The sequence below is a fragment of the Tupaia chinensis genome, unplaced genomic scaffold (genome assembly GCF_000334495.1).
Source record: "Tupaia chinensis unplaced genomic scaffold, TupChi_1.0 Scaffold000097_1, whole genome shotgun sequence".
In the NCBI taxonomy this organism is placed as follows: Eukaryota; Metazoa; Chordata; class Mammalia; order Scandentia; family Tupaiidae; genus Tupaia; species Tupaia belangeri.
In genome coordinates this window covers 8,550,416-8,568,874 of record NW_006159559.1, presented here as the reverse complement: position 1 = coordinate 8,568,874, position 18,459 = coordinate 8,550,416, and the positions used below count along the sequence as shown (strand labels likewise).

The 18,459-nt window shown below is 38.4% G+C and overlaps 1 protein-coding gene and 1 non-coding gene across 9 annotated transcripts in view; both read left to right on the top strand.

Annotated features, from left to right (window-relative positions):
* SNX14 (sorting nexin 14) overlaps positions 1-18,459 on the top strand; it is a 111,064-nt gene that overhangs the window by 52,651 nt on the left and 39,954 nt on the right. For 5 of the 8 annotated variants that reach the window (XM_014585880.2, XM_006143378.3, XM_006143375.3 and 2 more), the window contains exons 16-20: positions 33-59; positions 2,188-2,320; positions 12,409-12,610; positions 14,228-14,311; positions 17,386-17,486. In XM_014585880.2, the coding sequence (XP_014441366.1) occupies positions 33-59; positions 2,188-2,320; positions 12,409-12,610; positions 14,228-14,311; positions 17,386-17,486 (547 nt within the window). The remainder of the gene's footprint in view (positions 1-32; positions 60-2,187; positions 2,321-12,408; positions 12,611-14,227; positions 14,312-17,385; positions 17,487-18,459) is intronic. The other 3 variants (XM_027769908.1, XM_027769907.1, XM_006143376.3) reach the window with 1 other exon arrangement.
* On the top strand, positions 10,551-10,657 carry LOC114006898 (U6 spliceosomal RNA). The gene has a single exon (XR_003548558.1). It is a non-coding gene; the product is annotated as a U6 spliceosomal RNA (small nuclear RNA).

The following is an 18,459-nucleotide window of genomic DNA, read 5'->3' as shown; positions in this document are numbered from 1 at the left end:
CCCTACATAATTTCACAAATCTGTTATTACAGAGGTAGCCTAAGTTTGGATGATTTTCGGTAAGTCTTGAGCATGTAATTCTTTTCAGTGTAAATAACCTTTTTTAAATCTAGAAAGTACATTCTGTACAACTGAAGTACAATTAAAAAGAAAAAAATAAATATGTTTTATGTCTACATTTGTGTAGACATGTTTTATGTCTACAGTGTGCTGTTCCTGCCTTTATATCAGTCAGTCAGTTAATTTCTAATTTGATTTTAGAAATTAACTCTTTTTCTCTCTCTCTTTTTTTTTTTAAAGACAATGTTGTGATTCTCCTCCTGACTCAGTTTCTCATAGCTGGGACTACAGAAACATGCCATAGAGCCCTTTTAGGGTGGGCTAAGAATCGAACCCACGCCTCCTAGGTGGTTTTCAATTTGCCGAGTATTATTGTCTACCAGTGTGAGCTACGTGACTGGGGCTAGTTATCTTCTTTTTAAATAACATGATATATGTCATTGTAGAATAAAAATATCTTGATACTTTTAAGATATTTTCATTATTTATTTTACCAGTATCTTGCTTTTTCAAAGCTGTTGAATTTTATTTTAATTGTTAATTTTGCTAAATTATTTTGGAATTATTTGTGTTTAAGGAGCTTATGGGATTTTTTGTTTGTCTTTTGGAGTTTTTATTTATTTATTTTTCGATTTTTGCCATAGGGCACTTGCACTTGCCGGAGACAATGAGAGGGAAAGCGAGAAATCACCCCGAGTACAGGACTCGAACCATCACCATTGTCAGCCATATGGGAGTCCAGTGTCTTAATCACAGTGTCACCTGCTAGCCGCCCCCTACAATTTTGGATTTTTTTTTAGAAATTGCATACTTGTTTAGATAAAATCTGGCTTAAGTACCCTTTTTACTACTTACTATTTATTATTAGTGTTTTTCCAGTTTTAAAATTAGATTTTCTCCTCAGACCTATAAATTATACATGTCATTATATTCCTGGTATATTTGAAAATTGAACAGTTTACTTTTATTTCTGTAATTATTGCATTGATTCAGTAGATGACTTCAATTTTGCTTACAGGATTATAAAAGCTATCCGAAAGTGAGAAATACCTCCCCACCCCACCCCCCGGGGGCGCTGGGCACACCGCAATTCCTTCTCCTCCATTCTCCTCTTGGGATCTTGGACATACATGCACACGTGCCCAGCATGAGTTTAAGCCACTGGGTCTGGGACTTGAACCGCAGTTGACTACATGGGAGCTCGCTGACATAGCCATTATGCCAACTGCTGGTCCCAAGTTAAGCTTTCAAAACAAACTTTCTCAGATTTTAAAATCTCATTTTTATTTGGCTATTATAAAGGCAGTAACATAATGTGCATGAGAGTTTAAATTTTATAAATTTAGCTTTATTTGCTGAAATGTGAGGTACTAGGTTCTCTGGGAGTAAACTTTGCTGCTTTTAGCATTTTGTTGTTACTCTTCAGCTTTTAGAATTAACTGCTGAAAAAAATTGCAAAACCAAAATTTAATATTTATGACAAAGCAGGCTGTTTCCTTGGGCTGCATTTGCTTTTATCCTTATGTTCTCTTTGGCATTTATCTTTTCTTTTTATTCTTTGAAGTTAAATAAGATGTATTTATACTTCATTCCTCTTTTAAATACTTGCATGGTAGTAGAATTGAACTTTACTTAGACACTTGTCAGTCAGTCTTAAGAGGACAGTTTTCTTTTTAAGTTCCATCTGAAAGTGAAGTATTAATTAGGTCATGAGCTTATATTTTTTATGATATGGGTGTCCTGTTCTGAACTTAAGTCTTAACACATTCATTTATCTGCTATTTCAAAATGTATGTGGCAGTAAGAACTATATACCACTAGGAGGCTCTCATCTTTAAAAATTTTTAGTTCAGTTCGTGTTTTGAAGTCAATAATAGGTAAACTTCAAATGTTTATTAATAAATATTGTCTCATTTATTCATTCCTAAAAGTTATAAATGTTTTGTCAATTTTGGCTTCTGAAAAGTTGAGACAGTCTATGACTAAGAACTCTAAAAATTGTGTGAACTATACCTTCAATGTACTGTTTTCAAATCTATTTTTCATTTTCTTTGTTATTGTTTATAGTAAATTAGACTGTTCTAATAATTTTGCTATGTACTTGATACATTTTTGTTTAATATTTAGAAGCACACAGAAAAGAGGAGAATCATTTGGCATCAGCAGAATAGGTAGCAAAATTAAAGGAGTATTCAAGAGTACCACAATGGAGGGAGCTATGTTGCCTAATTATGGTTTAACTGAAGGTGAAGATGACTTTGTAAGTAAAAATTTTCTGATTTGATGGATGTTTAACTTCAGACTTACTATAGCATAAAAAAGTGAATATTGCACACTTGTTATTTTCCCTCTTTTTAAAATCTTCTTTATATTTCCTTTATATTCCCCATTTTTTCATTAGTTTTTTGTGTGTGTTTTGGGTTTGTTTTAGGGGTTTTTGCCTTAGGACATGTGCATTTGCTGGAGAAAGAGAGAGACAGAGACAGTAGAAAAGTGAGAAATCAGTCTCCAGGGGGAATGGCCATGCTGCAATCCCTTCTCCTCCATTCTCTTCCCGGGATCTTGGGCATGCACATATACGCATCTGGCATGATTTTTCAAGCCACGGGCTCCGGGACTTGAATCGTGGCTGGCTATGTGAGAGTCCAGTGATGTAACAGCTACGCCATCTTCTGGCTCGTCATTAGTTGTTACAGTTTCATGATCCTAGTCTAATTTTTAAAATTCATGAGTACTAAGTTATTGCTTATTATGGCAGAATAATTTCTATTAAGCCAAACTACTTTTGGTAGTCAAACAATTTACCATCTTTAGGTTAGGCTTTTATTTAAGTCAATATGTTAGCTCTTTCTAGCCATATGTGTAGGTTTACAGAGTTGTTAATAGTTGCCCTTACACCTTGCTTTTTTTTTTTTTTTTTTCTTTTTTTGTTCAAGAGTTTTTTTCTTTTTTTAAATTCTCTTAGGGAGCATGTGAGCACCAGGGATGAGGAGAGAGAGACAGACAGTAAAAGGAAAGTGAAAAATCACACCCCAGAAATCCCCCCTCTCTTTTCCCCTCTTGCCCCCTCTTCCTCCCCCTTGCCCCCTCTTCCCCCCGCCCCCAAGAGATGGCCATGCTGCAATCCCTAATCCCTTCTCCTTCATTCTCCTCCTGGGATCTTGGGTACACATGTGCCTAGGGTGAATTTCAAGCCACCGGACCCAGGACTTGAACCATAGTCAGCCATGTGGGAGTGTAGTGATGTAACTACTATGCTATCTGCACCCTGTCTCTTGCTGCTTAAACTGTAGTGTTTATAGACTGGCATCATCAGCATAATATGAAAGCTTGTTAGAAATACAGAATCTTGGGCTAGCTGGTAGTACAGTGGTTAAGGCAGCTGGATCCCAAATGACTGATTGTCCTGGACCTGGCGGCTTGAAAATCCCACTAGACCTATTAGTGTGCGTGTGCGTGTGTGCGTGTGTGTGTGTGTGTACATGCACACACACCTAGAATCCCATGAGAGGAATGGAGGAGAAAGGATTGCAGCATGGCCATTTTCCAGGGGATGAGGGGGAGGATGCTGTCTCACTTTTCCTTACTCTCTCTATGGTGAGCACACACACCCTATAAGAAATTTAAAAGAAAATGAAAACAAATACTCAAAACAGACTCTCAAGCTCCATTTGATTATTTTGTTGTTATTTTTTGTTTCTAGCAACCATACATAGTTGACAGAGACAGAGAGAAGGAAAGCACCTCCGCCCAGTGGGGTATGGTCATGCCACATTACCTTTCTCCATTTCTCCATTCTGTCATGATTTGGGGCACATGTGCGCGTGTACAGATGTGCCTGTTGAGTTTCTCAAACTGTTAGGGCCTAGATTTGAATCATGGTTGGCCACGTGGGACCTGGCTCTTTTAGCCACTAGGCCATGGGACTGGCCCCTCAGGCCTCATTTTAAACCTACTGAATCAATCTGTAATATTTTTTTAATGCCAGATTGAGGGTATGTGCAAGTGCCAGAGAGGGAGAGAGAGAAAATACCCCACCATGGGGCCTGGTTATAGCACAGTCCCATTTCCTTCATTCCTCTTTCCCCTAGGATTCTGAGCTTGTTGGCCCAGGCAGTACAGTGATTTTCAAGCCTTTGGGCCTGGAATTGAACCATAGTTGTCCATGTAGAATTGGTATCCCATGTAGAGCACTTAAATGCTGCATTATAGGGCCAGCGCCCAATTTTCATTTTGATAAGATCTCCAGTTGATTTATATGCACATTTCTCCTACCATGCTCTTTTATTTATTGTACCCTTATATATGCTATCATGCTTGAAATCCTTCTTTCCTTTATTTATACCTAGAAAATTTGTACATTTATGTACTACATAATGATGTTTTGGTCAACGACAAACAACATATACAATGATGGTCCTGTAAGATTGTAACGTGCTATATGATATATTTAAGGTGTGGAGTGGGCTGTATCATCTCAGTTTGTGTAAGTATGCTCTATGATGTCTGCACAGCGAAGAAGCTTGACAGCCCATTTCTCTGAACATATCCCTGTCATTTAGTGGCACATAACTATTTATCTTTGAAACCAAACTCCTCATAAACCAAGATCTGAGTCCCCAGGTAGACGTAAACATTTCCTTCATTTGTGCCCCTATTATGTGCCCCCTCATACTTCAGATATGATATATGTAACATATTTATGATTGCCTCAACGACCAAATAATAAGTCCTATATAGGCAGGTATTATCTCGTTTGTACTTTTCATTTGATTATAACATATTTATCCCCATTTTTTGCTTTTTAATGTAATGACCCTGAGTACTGGGGTTAAGATGATGATTGATACCTAGGCCTTTCCCTTAAGAAATTCATTAACCTGGGTATAAAAGGTATGAATCAGTACTGATTAGATTGACAATGACTAAGAAAACACATAGGAGGAGAAAAGAGTGGACAGTCCTTTGTCCTCATTTATCCCACCCTTTTGACTTCTGTTACACTGTACTGATGAAATGTTAAGGTTCAGTGAGCCTTCAGTAATTTGAATGGAAGAAATTCTTATTTAAACCCTCTTTTTGCTTTTGAGATAATTCAAATACAGCATTTTTTTCTTTAAAAGTATGGGTAGAAGAAACACATTAGACTAAGAGAAAGAATTTTTTTAAACAAATAATGTATATGGGGTCAGCAGGTGGTATGGTGGTTAAGGTACTAGGTTCCAACATGGCCAACTACGGTTTGAGTCATGAACCTGGCAGCTTGAAAGTCATGTAGGGCACGTGTGTGTGTGTGTGTATGTGTGCCCAAAATCCCAGAAAGAGAACGGAGGAGAAGGGATTGTGGCATGGCCATCCCACCCAGGGCATGATTTCTCACTTCCCCTGTTTCTCTCCAGTGAGTACATGAGCCCTATTGCAAAAACCTTGAAAAAAAGCTATATTTTCCAATTTTAAACATTATAGTTTAAATTTTTTAATACTATAAAAAGGCAAGAAAAATTTTAAATACCACTCAAAATCTTACTAGTCAGTAACCACTTTTTATTAATAGCTTGGTGATTTTTTTTTTTTTTTGAGAGATTTTCACTGTAGGGCGCGTGCGCTTGCCAGACAGACAGAGAGAGACATAGAGACAGAAAGCGAGAAATCACCCCCCAGGGGGGATGGTCACGCCGCAATCCCTTCTCCTCCATTCTCCTCTCGGGATCTTGCGCACGCACGCACACACGCCCGGCGTGAGTTTTAAGCCACCGGTTCCGGGACACAAACCACGGTCGACTACGTGGGAATCCAGCGACATAGCCATTACGCTAACTGCTGGTTCCCGGTGATTTTTTTTTTTTTTAAATGCCTTTCTCTTTTCATCAGTTTAGACTGGACTATATTATGTATACAGTTTGCTCTCCTGCTTTCTCCTCACTTAATTTCTTTTTCTTTTTCTTTTTTTTTTTGGAGAGGTTTTTGCCATAGGACACATGTGCTCACCAGAAAGACAGAGACAAAGAGACAGAAAGCGAGAAATCACCCCCTGGGGTGATGGCCATTCCACAATCCCTTCTCAATGCTCCTCTTGGAATCTTGGGCACTCACACACACACGCCTAGTGTGAGTTTAAGTCACCAGGTCCAGGACTTGAACCGCGATTGACTACATGGGAGTCCAGTGACACAGCCATTATGCCAACCGTGGTCCCATCTCCCCACTTAATTTCATGACAGAAGTGTTTACCCATATTCTTGGGAGCTTTCAAGACATTTCTTTGTGGGGTTGATGTGCATTTTATTCTTTGTTTTCCTAATTACTTAAAATACAAGGTGTACTTTTGCTTCAGGAATAGAAGAATATCTTTCAAAAACTTAGTTCTGTTTTTGTGACCCAAGGAGGAAGGGAATTCTAATTTGGGAGTAAGATAGTAATAGAAAGTAGGAGAAGAAGGTAAACTAATCTTTAATATTCTGAAAAGGAAAGGTAGGTTGCTAGAATGCTGGCCCAGACTTAAAGAGTGCCATTTAGGATTTTGAAGGCACTATGCTAGCTCTAAGCTATGGGACCTTAGGGAATCTCTTTGTCTAGTATAGGTAGTTGAGGGGAAAAGGAAGTTGCCAGTCTCAGTGCTGGGGATAAAGTGGTTTGTGATCCAGAATTGGGATCTGAGATATAATTATCTTTTAGAAACCTCACTGTGATCATTTGGTAGTAGTATCTACTTGCTGTGTGATCTTGGGCAAGTTGCTTGATTTTATTGTGATTTTGTTTCTTCACCTGTGAAATAGGGATAATAGTGTCCATCTTATATAGGCATGTTGTGAAGAGGATTAGATAAGTAATATATATGAAGCACTGAGAACAGTGCCTTGAACATAATAAGAACTATACGGGGGGGCCGGCAGGTGGAGTGGTGGATAGGGGCACTGGACTCCCACATGGCCAACCACGGTTCAAGTCTCGGACCTGGTGGCTTGCTTTCTCACTTCCTCTCTCTCTCTGTCTCTCTCTGATCAAACTGGCAAATAATAATGATAATAATAATAAAGTTAAATAAAATAATTCTTTTTAAAAAAGAACTATATGGTATCATAATATAAATTCTCATAATTTAAGTTACTGATTACAATGGCATATGTATGCTGTACTTGGAACCAAAGTCTATTATGTAATATTAGGTCTATCTGAAAATGCTTTCTGTCCAAGTTCAAAACTGATTCACAGGTAAACTTCTGGTACATAATATGTCTGTTGGTTAATTAATAGTTGTCTCCCTATAGGAAAAGATAATAACAGAAACATTAGGATTTTTTTTTTTAAGGAAACATGGAGATATTGCCTAGCTTTTTTTCTGCTGACTCCTTTACTCCTTTTTCTATTTTATTTTATTTTATTTTATTTATTTTTTTAATTTTTGGTTATAGGGCATGTGCACTTGCCAGAGAGAAAGTGAGAAATCACCCTGCAAAGGAATGGCCACACTGTAGTCCCTTCTCTTCCATTCTCCTTTTGGGATCTTGAGCATACATGCACACATACCCTATATGATTTCCAAGCTGCTGGGTCTAGTACTAGAACTGTGCATTGGACCTTGTGGAATCCAGTGCCTTAACCTCAGTGCCACCTGGTGGCACTACTCCGTCTTCTTGGTAAAGAAAGCATCTATTTGAAAATAATAATGTACTTTGCTTTCTTTTATTAATATTTTAATTACAGTACTTAACTTATTTTCAAATAACATTGAAGAAAGCCCTGAAAATTCTTAGCAATACACTGCCCTAAAGGGCCAGCCAGTGCTCACATGCTAAGTGAACTGGATCCTACATGGTTGACTGTGTGGTTTGAGTTTAACATCAGGCAGCTTGAAAAACACACCAGGCGTGTAGGTGTGTGTGCTCAAAATCCCAAAGGGAGGGAGTAATGGAGAAAGGATTGTGGCATGACCTTGTCCCCTAGAGGGGTACTTTTTCTCATCCTCTCTCTGGTGAGGACGTGTCCCCTCTCTCAATAAAAACAAAACAGTGAAAAAGAAAGAGATATATTGCTCTAGAGATTTTTCATTAGATTTTCCTGATATAAACATTATTTATATGGCAACAATAATAAATTGCAAAATTTGCTATTCGTTGATTTTTTTAAAAGAATTATTAATTTAATTTTATTTACTATTATTTTTAATTTGATCAGGGAGAGTCAGAGAGAGGAAAAGGGAAAAAGCAAGCTGCTAGGTCTGGAACTTAAACCGTAATCAGCCATATGGGAGTCCAGCACCTTAAGTACCACACCACCCACTGGCCCCATTCATTCTGGTTTTTTTTTGGGGGGGGGGGTTTGCTATAGGGTGCGTGGGCCCACCAGAAAGACAAAGACAGAGAGATAGAAAGCGAGAAATTATCCCCCAGGGGGATAGCCACACCGCAATCCCTTCTCCTCCATTCTCCTCTTGGGGTCTTGGGCGAGCATGCACATGCACCTGGTGTGAGTTTAAGCTGCTAGGTCCGGGACTCAACCACGATTGACGGCATGGGAGTCCAGCGACAGACATTATGCCAACTGCTGATTATGTCATTCATTGATATGTTTATGTTGCTAACAATTTTGTTCTCCTTTTTTTGCCTTTTTTGGGGAAGAATTATTTAATTTAATTTTATTTGTTCATTCATTTATTTTCATTTGACCAGAGAGAGACATGGAGAGAAGGAAAATGAGAAAGAAAGCCATTAGGTCAAGGACTTAAATCATGGTTGGCCATGTGAGAGTGTCCAGTGCCTTCACTACCACGCTATCTGCTAATCCCCTCCATTTTATTTCTTTCGTTGTTTTTTTTTTTTTTTTATTGATTTTTGTGACACTTCTTTTTATTTAAGAATGTTCTGAGGCTAGTCATGTGGTTTGGAGGTTAAAGAAGTTGAGTCCCACATGGCTGACTACAAGGTTTGAATTCCAGCCCTAGCAACTTAAAAAACATGCTGGCACGTATGCATGCATGCCTAAATCCTGGAAGGGTGGAGGAAATGGTAGAGAAGGGATTGTGGTATGACCACACCCACCCCATTGGGGGGGTGCTATATCCTTTTCCCTCCCTCTATCTCTGGTGAGTGCACGTGCCCTCTGGCAAATTAAAAAAAAAAAGAGAGAATGTCAAGGCCAACAGATGGTGTAGTGATTACATTGCTAGACTCCCACGTGGCCGACTGCTGTATGAGTCTCAGATCCAGTGGCTTGAAAATCATGCCAGGTGTGTGTGTTTGTGTTCCCAAGATCCTAGGAGGAGAATGGAGGAGAAGGGATTGTGGCATGGCTATACCTCCCCAGGAGGTGATTTCTCATTTTCCCTCTTCTCTCTCTGTCTCTCTCCCTAAGGCAAAAATCTCTTAGAAAAAAGAACAGTTTTGTTCTTTGGCTTTTAGTCAGTTTTTATTAAAAAAATTCTCTAGTTTTAAGATTCATTTTACCCTCTTTCCCCAGAAACCAGATCCATTAACAAAACACAGTTGAAATAGCCATCGAAAATGCTTCCTTGAAAATGAAGTGGGCATTTTGCTCGCATATACTTTTTTCTGTTTTTCTTGTAAATGTATAAAAAGTTAATGTTGCCCTATAAAAGAACAGAATCTACCACCTGTCACCTGTTTTATAGTTTTATTTTTTAGGCTTTGAATTTGGTTTCAGTAGAGCATTAAGTCCTCATTAGAGAATAATTTTCTCACTAAAGATTATAGAAAGCCAGATTAGGGCAAGAACAAAAAAAAGCCTAGAGTGAAAGTAGTGTACTAGAATTCTGGTAATAAAATTCCTCTCTACTACTGGTATGTTCTGATTAGGCTATTCAGAGTTCTTTTAAGTACTGCAGCCTTTGTTTGTTTATTTCATTGGGGAGAGAGAGAGACAAGCATCTTAACAACGTGCTTTTGTTTTGTTTTGACACAGAGAGAGAAGAGAGACAAAGTGAGAAATCACCACCCCAGTGGGGATGGCCACACCGCAATCCCTTCTTTTCCATTCTCCTCTCAGGATTTTGGGCATGCACGCACATGTGGCCAATGTGAGTTTTAAGCTGCCGGGTCCAGGGCTTGAACTACGGTCGATTACATGGGAATCCAACAACATAACCTTTACGCCATCTTCTGATCCGCTAAGCATGGTCTTATTCTGCAGTCTCCCTGACCCCAGCCTTTCAATCCAACCAGGATCATAGACATACATGGATGTGCCCACTGTTCCCAGGTCAACGTGAGAACCAAACCCCAGTCTTGTGTAAGGCTTCCAGCATTACAGAATGTTGTGCTACTCTTGTGCTACCACATCTGGGCCATGAATGCATTTTATCTATAATATTTTGCCATTTTTAACATGTATAAGGGATGTCTAGGTGATTACATGTTTATAATATGCCAAAATCAAAGAATATCTTCCAATTTAGAGACAGGACAGCTTGTTCCTCCTGTCTTATGTGCATGTGTGTGGAGAATGTGGTTTTCTTTTAAGAAATAATTGTTACTGTGCTCGCTTTGGCAGCACATATACTAAAATTGGAATGATACAGAGAAGATTAGCATGGCCCCTGCGCAAGGATGACACGCAAATTCGTGAGCGTTCCATATTTTTTGGTGATATCCTTTATTAAGCCAGTATACAGTGTATTCTGGATGGGAAATCTCTTTTTGTATGCTGTGATGTAAAGTAAATGAATGTAAAATAAATAAATAAATAAATACTTTAAAAAAAAAGAAATAATTGTTATTTATGGCCCAACCAGGTGGTACAGGCAGTAGGACACTTCTCTGTGAGGCTGGGGTTCCATAGGAGACGTGGGTTTGTTTTCTAGACATCTAAAACAGACTGGGTGCAGGGATGTGTGTCTGGAATCTTAGCTAACAGAGAGGCAGGGGAATTGTGCTATGACAAGACCCTGTCAAAAATACCTCTCTCTCTGTCTCCCCCATCTCTCTTGTTTCTCTCTCATTAAAAGTTAAGAAAAAAAATTACAATATTTTTAGATATTAAAATCTATTTTAAGTTTTAAGGTTTTATTTATGATAGCATGTGCATAAGAAAGAGTAAGGGAGAGAAAAGCATCTTGATAGGGTTTTGTTATACTATGATCTCATTTCCCCAGTCCTCCAGCTCATCAAGATCTTGGGCAAGGTGGGACCAGCAGTTAGTGAAACGACTACATCACTGGACTCCCATGTAGTCGATCGCGGTTTGAGTCCCGGACCTGGTGTCTTAAACTGACACTGGGCGTGTGTGTGTGCGTGCTTGCGTGCCTAAGATCTCGAGAGGAGAATGGAGGAGAAGGGATTGCAGTGTGGCCATCCACCCTGAGGGGTGAGTCCTCACTTCTGTCTCTCTGTCTTTCTGGCAAGCGCATGCGCCCTAGTAGCAAAAACCTCTCCAAAAAAAAAAAGATCTTGGGCAAGATCATGTATATTTTTGATGTATTTTCAGGATGACTTGGGGATTCAAACCTGAAGTTGATATGTGGCTTCCAGCACTGCAATTCTGTTTGCTACCAACTGCCACCAGGCAGTATGGCAGTATTTTGACTTTTTTTTTTTCTTTTAGTTTTTCTATAGCATGTATGTGCTTGTCAAAGAGAGACAGAGAGGGAAAGTAAGAAATCACCTCCCAGGGGGGCTGACCACACTGCAATCCATTCTTCCCTTGGGATTTTGTGCATGAACACATAGGTGCCCAGCTTATTTATCAAGCGACCAGGTCCAGTACTCAAACCAGGAGTTGGCCATGTGGGATCCAGCATCTTGACCACCACACAACCTGCTGGCCCCACTAGTATAGTAATATTTATATTACCAAGGTTGACATTCTTCTTATATTGGGTATTTTTAATATTTTTCCCTAATCTTTGAAATATTCATTCCCTATTTTCATAAGTTGATGTAATGAAACATAGAATTGATTTTAGTAGCTTGCTATTTTAAATTTTTCTTTTCTAAAGGCAGTATGCTCTCACCAGAGAGAGATAGAGAGAATGAAAGTGAGAAATCACACCCCAGGGGGATGGCTGTGCCACAGTCCCTTCTCCTCCATTCTTTTCTTATGACCTTGAGCATGTGTGCACTCGTGCACGTGCCTGGTGTGATTTATAAGCCACTGGGTCTCAGACTTGAATTGAATAGTCAGCCATGTGGGATCCAGTGCCTTAACCTCCACATCACCTGCTGGCCCTATTTTTAACTTTTTGTCTTTACTTTTTTAGTAGAAAATTCAATATTACCTTGTTCCCAAAGTCTAACAAGTCATCAAATTGATATGGGCATATTACTTGTTATCACTAATTTATTATAATTCTGAAGGTACTGGAAATATTAAACTAATCTGGTAATTTTTTTCCAGATTGAAGAAGGTATTGTTGTAATGGAAGATGATTCTCCGGTGGAGGCTGTGAGCACACCTAATACTCCTCGAAACCTTGCTGCATGGAAAATTAGCATTCCATATGTAGACTTTTTTGAGGATCCCTCCTCTGAAAGGAAGGAGAAAAAAGAGAGAATTCCTGTGTTTTGTATTGATGTTGAAAGAAATGATAGAAGAGCAGGTAGGAATCTCGGGATCTTGGGTATGCACATACACATGCCCAGAGTGAGTTTAAGCCACCGGGTCCGGGACTTGAACTATAGTTGACTGCATGGGAGTCTAGTGACATAGTCATTACACCAACTGCTGGTCCTCCAATAATGTGTCTTTTAAGTCCAGCATTAAGGAAGAAAATTAGAATTTGCATATTTATAGGTTGTGACTGTATCAAGTTGGTTTTTCTTGAATAAAAGTGTTGTTTTGAGCCATCTAGTGACATGGTGGTTAAAGTGGCTGAATTCCACATGGCTGGCTGCATGCTTTGAGTCCTGTACCCAGTGGCTTGAAAAACATACCAGGCACATGTGCGAGTATGCCCAAAAAATCCCAAAAGGAGAGGGAAATGGAAAGGGGATTCCTTCCTCACTTTCCTTCCTTCTCTTTCCATCCCCGCCAAGAAGCACATGCCTTCTGGCAAAACTTTTTTTTTTGGAGAGGTTTTTGTTTTAGGGTATGTGTGCTTACCAGAAGGACAGAGAGAGACAGAGAGACAGAAAGTGAAAAATCACCCCCCGGGGGGGGGGATGGCCACGCTGTAGTCCCTTCTCTTCCATTCTCTCGGGATCTTGGGCATGCATGCGCATATGCCCAGCATGAGTTTAAGCCACTGGGTCCAGGACTCGACTGTTGACTACATGGGAGTCCAGCGACATAGCCGTTACGCTAACTGCTGGTCCTATGGCAAAACTTTTTTTAAAAGTAGAAGATGTATTTGGGGGGCGGTTGTTGTTTTGGTTGACATGATCCTTGCATTTTCAAATCTGTATGCTAGAATGACATGAGATGCTAAAAATAGCAGTTAACACTTTCGGGTATTCTGTGCAGTATACTGTACAAAAGTACTTTACGTGGATTATTTTATGTGATAGGACACAATTCTTTTACATCTAAGCAAACTAAGGTATGGTGAGGTTAAACTCTTTGTTCAAGGCCACATGGTAAGTAAATGAAGTGGGATAGGGGATATGCTGGGATTAGAATAGTCGTTCCGATACTTTTTCTTATACTGTTACTTTGTGTTGTCCAGTTTTGTAGCCACTATTTATAAGTGATCATTTAAATTACATTAGAATTCCAGTTTCTTAGTCGCTTTAGCCACATTTAAAGTGTTCAAAGGCAGTGTGTGGCTAATAGCTACTATATATTACTACAGGTATATAGAACATTTTCATAATCACAGAAAATTTCATTAGCATTGTTCTGTACTTTATGAGATCAGGTCATTTTGGTAAATATTTGAGAGATGCAAAATCAATTATAAATTTTTATGAAGTACTTTTATCACTTTGAAAATGTTTTAAAAATAATCATGATTGCATAATTTAAGAACCAGCTCTGTTTCCATTGTAGAAAAAGTATTCTTTTTAGTGATAGCTTCATAAATAGCTGAAACTTATTAATCTTTTCTAAGTAATTTAAAATTAAAATAAGAAATCACATATGTTAATAATGTGATAACAAAAATGAAAAATGTACAGTAATTTCTAGCTTTCTATTCTTCATGTCTTACATATTGCATCCTTTTAGTAATGGGTTATAAAATTGTTATTCATTATGCATTCATTCATTCATTTTACAGTTGGGCATGAGCCTGAACATTGGTCTGTCTATAGAAGATACCTTGAGTTTTATGTGCTTGAATCAAAATTAACAGAATTTCATGGTATGTTATTCTTTCTGCATAAAAGATTAAATTTCAGTATTAGCCTTTTTGAAAGCTTTTGTGCCAGATTTATTTATTTTTTTTAAGAGAGATTTTTGCTATAGGGTGCTTGCACTTGCTGGGTAGACAGAGACAGAGAGACAGTGAGAAATCACTCCCCAGGGGGAATGACCATGCCACAATCACTTCTCTTCCATTCTCCTCTCAGGATTTTGGGCTCCCATGCACATGTGCCCATCGTGAGTTTTAAACTGCCAGGTTGGGGACTTGAACTTTGGTCCAGCAATATAACCATTATGCCATTTGCTGGTTCCCAGATTGATCTTTCTTTAAATTTTAAGTAATCATATCAAAGAAATCTAACAGGGATTCTTGTGTATACTTTTATTGATAATAGGGAATGTATTTTATAATATTTTTAAAGTTTTTATAGTGCATGTTTATAATAAAGTTAAAATGTATATTTATATATATATATATATATATATGTTTGCTACAGGGCATGTGTGCTCGCCCGAGAGAGAGGGGAGGGATGGCCACGCTGCAATCCCTTCTTCTCCATTCTCCTCTTTGAATTTTGGACACATTTGTGCATGTGTCTGGCATGATTTTCAAGCTACTGGGTCTGGGACTTGAACCATGCATTTGGCCATGTGGGATCCAGGTACCTTAACCTCCACACCACTGGCTGGCATGATAAAATTAAAATTTAAAAGATAGTTATTCTTTCTATTTTAGAAAACGTTTTTCTGTCCAATTTTAATTTTTTTTTTTTAATTTGGAGATTTTTGCTATAGGACACTGCTTGCTGGAGAGACAGAGATACAGAAAGCGAGAAATCATTCCTAGAGGGAGGGCCACGCTGCAGTCCCTTCTCCTCTTGGGATTTGGGCACGATTACACACATGCCCAGCATGGATTTTAAGCTGCTGGATCTGGGACTTGAACCAAGAACGACTATGTGGGAGTCTAGCGGCATAACCATTATGCCATCTGCTAGTCCCATAAAATCAAAAATTTTTTTAAATTTAAAATTGGGGGACCAGCGGATGGTATAATGGTTACGTTGCTGGACACTCACGTAGTTGAGCATGGTTCAAAACTTGATAAATGAAATTAAATAATTATTTTTGAAAAAGGGCCCGGTGGGTTAAAACTCAAGCCAGGCATATGTGCATGTGTTTCCAAAATCCCGAAAGGAGAATGGAGGAGAAGGGACTGCGATGTGGCCCTTCCTCCTGGGGAATGCTTTCTCTCTGTCTCTGTCTCTGGTGAGTGCACACACCATGTAGCAAAAAAAAAAAAAGTCTCTAAGAAAGAAAATTGATTTGGCAGAGAATTTATGCCAGTAATTTTAGAGTTGCTTTGTGCTTTTACTACCATCTTCTTTGATGAATATGTTGCTGTACATCATAGCCAACAATCTGATTTAGCTCTTAGATTTAGATGTAGAAACAAAGCTTAGGTTTGAGTTTCCTTGAGGGTAGATCATTTGAAAACGGAAAGCATTCTTCCCTTTTAGTTCTTCCTCTTTCTCTTATCTATTTGTTTATTATGATAGGAATATAATTATAAGATATTATCAGCTATTTTCTACTTAAATTGGTGAGTTTTGTTTTTGACTTCTGAATCCTTATTTTAGATAAGCTCTGTGGTGTGTCCCCTGATTCAAATTCAGATTGGTTCTGAATTGAGAAGGCTAGGGCCCTTCTTTACTTTGCCATACTAGTAAAGCCTTTGATAAAGTGATTATTGTACGGACCCACTCCATCGTTTTTACCTGGATTTTGAGTTTGTACTTGTCTTCACATGATTTTCTTTCTCTCTTTTTGTTTAATTGCCAGAGGGCATGTGTACTTGTCAGGGGGAGAGAGGAAGAGAGAAGAAAGCACCCTCCAGTGGGGAAGAGTCATACCTTAATCCCTTCTTCATTCCTTCATCCTCTTAGGACTTTGGGCATGCACTCACATGCACCCAGCATGTTTTTCAAGCTGCTGGGGCCAGAATTTGAATTGTAGCTGGCCATTCGGGATCTGTCTTCTTTAACCACTAGGTTATAGGGCTGGCCAGATTTTTCTTTTTCTTTTTGCACTCTTGCACAGTGCCATTCTTTCCTTATTATTTCCATGAGAACTTTTTAAAAGAATAGTTATTTAATTTCATTTATCATTATTATTTTTAATTTGCTACAGGGCACATGAACTCACCAGAGAGAGAAAGAGACAGAAACAGAGGAAAAGTGAGAAAGCAAGCTACCGGGTACAGGACTTGAACCACAGTTGGGCTTGTGGGAGTCCAGTGCCTTAACCACCATGCCACCTGCTTGCCTGTCATGAGAACTTTCTGTTGTTATTTAAGATGAAGAGAAGATCATTTCTCTTCATACGTTATAATCTTGGATCACCAAAGTTTGTTGGATTCCCAGCATTTTTGTGTCTTTTTGAGACTAAAATTTCCAAAGTCTGCCCTGAGAAAGCATATCTGAGGTTTTAAAATTTTGTTTTTAAGCTTAGATAGCATTGACAAAATAAATACTTCCTTTTTTCCCATAAGAGAGTAGGTTTTTCTTTAGTAAGATTTTGCATAATAGAATCTCACCAATTTAAAATAATCTCAACATCATTTTTTGAAGCTGTTTTGCTAGTACAGAAGCTAAAAGATCTTTGTCAATGAAGAGTGGTTGTTGAGAGAGTGATATTTTTGTTATCTGTAGACTCAAGTTCTTTGGTCCTGATTTCTGGCTTGAAGGTCTCTGATTTTGTGAGGATTATTTAAAGAATCATGTCTTATCTATACAAGCCATTGCTGTGAATCTGGATTTACTACAGTATATTTTAAATTAGATTTAAAAAATAATAGCAGAATATAATAGTAACATTTGTTTAAAGAATCATTTTATTCAACTTTATTATTTATTTTTTATTTGGCCAGAGAGAGAAAGAAAGCAAGAAAGTGAGAACGCAAGCCACCAAGTCTTAGAATTGAACCACGATTGGCCGTGTGGGAGTCCAGCCCCCTTAACCACCACACCACCTGCCAGCCCCAATAATCACTTTAATATGTACTTATTTCAGGTACGTTTCCTGATGCCCAGCTTCCTTCCAAGAGGATCATTGGCCCCAAAAATTATGAATTCTTAAAGTCAAAGAGAGAAGAGTTTCAGGAATATCTACAGGTATAAAACCAACTACATTACTTAATTTAAAACATTGTTAAGCATAGCATTCTCTAATTTGTCTTTTTTTCCTCTCTCTCTTCTATGTATGTGCTTTGCTTTATAATTGTCCATGAAGATTTCCCCTTTTTTTTAGTGTTTTTTTTTTTTTGCTATAGGGCACATGGTAGTTGCTGGAGTGACAGAGACGGAAAGTGAAAAATCACCCCCCAGTGGGATGGGCACTCCACAATCCCTTCTCCATTCTCCTCTCTGAATTTTGAGCATGCATACGTGTGCGCCTGGTGTGAGTTTTGAGTCGCTGGATCCGGGACTTGAACCCTGGTCGGCTATGTGGGAATCCAGTGACATAACCATTATGCCATCTGCTAGTCCCAGATTTAAAATTTTTTTATTTGAAAAAAAAATGTTTTGCGTATAATTTTTAAGGTTTTGTTTTGGTTTGGTTTTGGTTTGGTTTTGGTTTTTTTGTTTTGTTTTTTGCCATAGGCTGGTTGTGCTTGCTGAAAAGAGAAAAAGAGAGGGAAACTGAGAAATCACCCTCTGGGCATAGATATTCAGCAATCTCTTCTCCATTCTCATCTCAGGATTTTGGATATTCACACATATGTGCCCAGTGTGAATTCCAAGCCACTGGTTCCAGGACTCAAACTGCAGTTGGCCACATGGGAGTCCAGTATCTTAACCACCATGCAACTTTCTGGCCCTCCATGTGGATTTTAAAATTAATTTTTATGAAAAATATGCTTTTGTTTTCATCAATAGCCAATGAAATACCAAGTATTTCTGTGGGGGAAAAAAAAATTTTTTTTTTTTAAAGAGTTATTTATTTTATTTTACTTGCTGTTATTATTAGATTATTTTTATTTTTAATTTGACCAGAGAGAAAGAGAAAGGGAAAGTGAGAAAGCAAGTCACCAGGTCCGGGACTAGAACAATTGAAGACTATGTGGGAGTCTAGTGACATAACCAT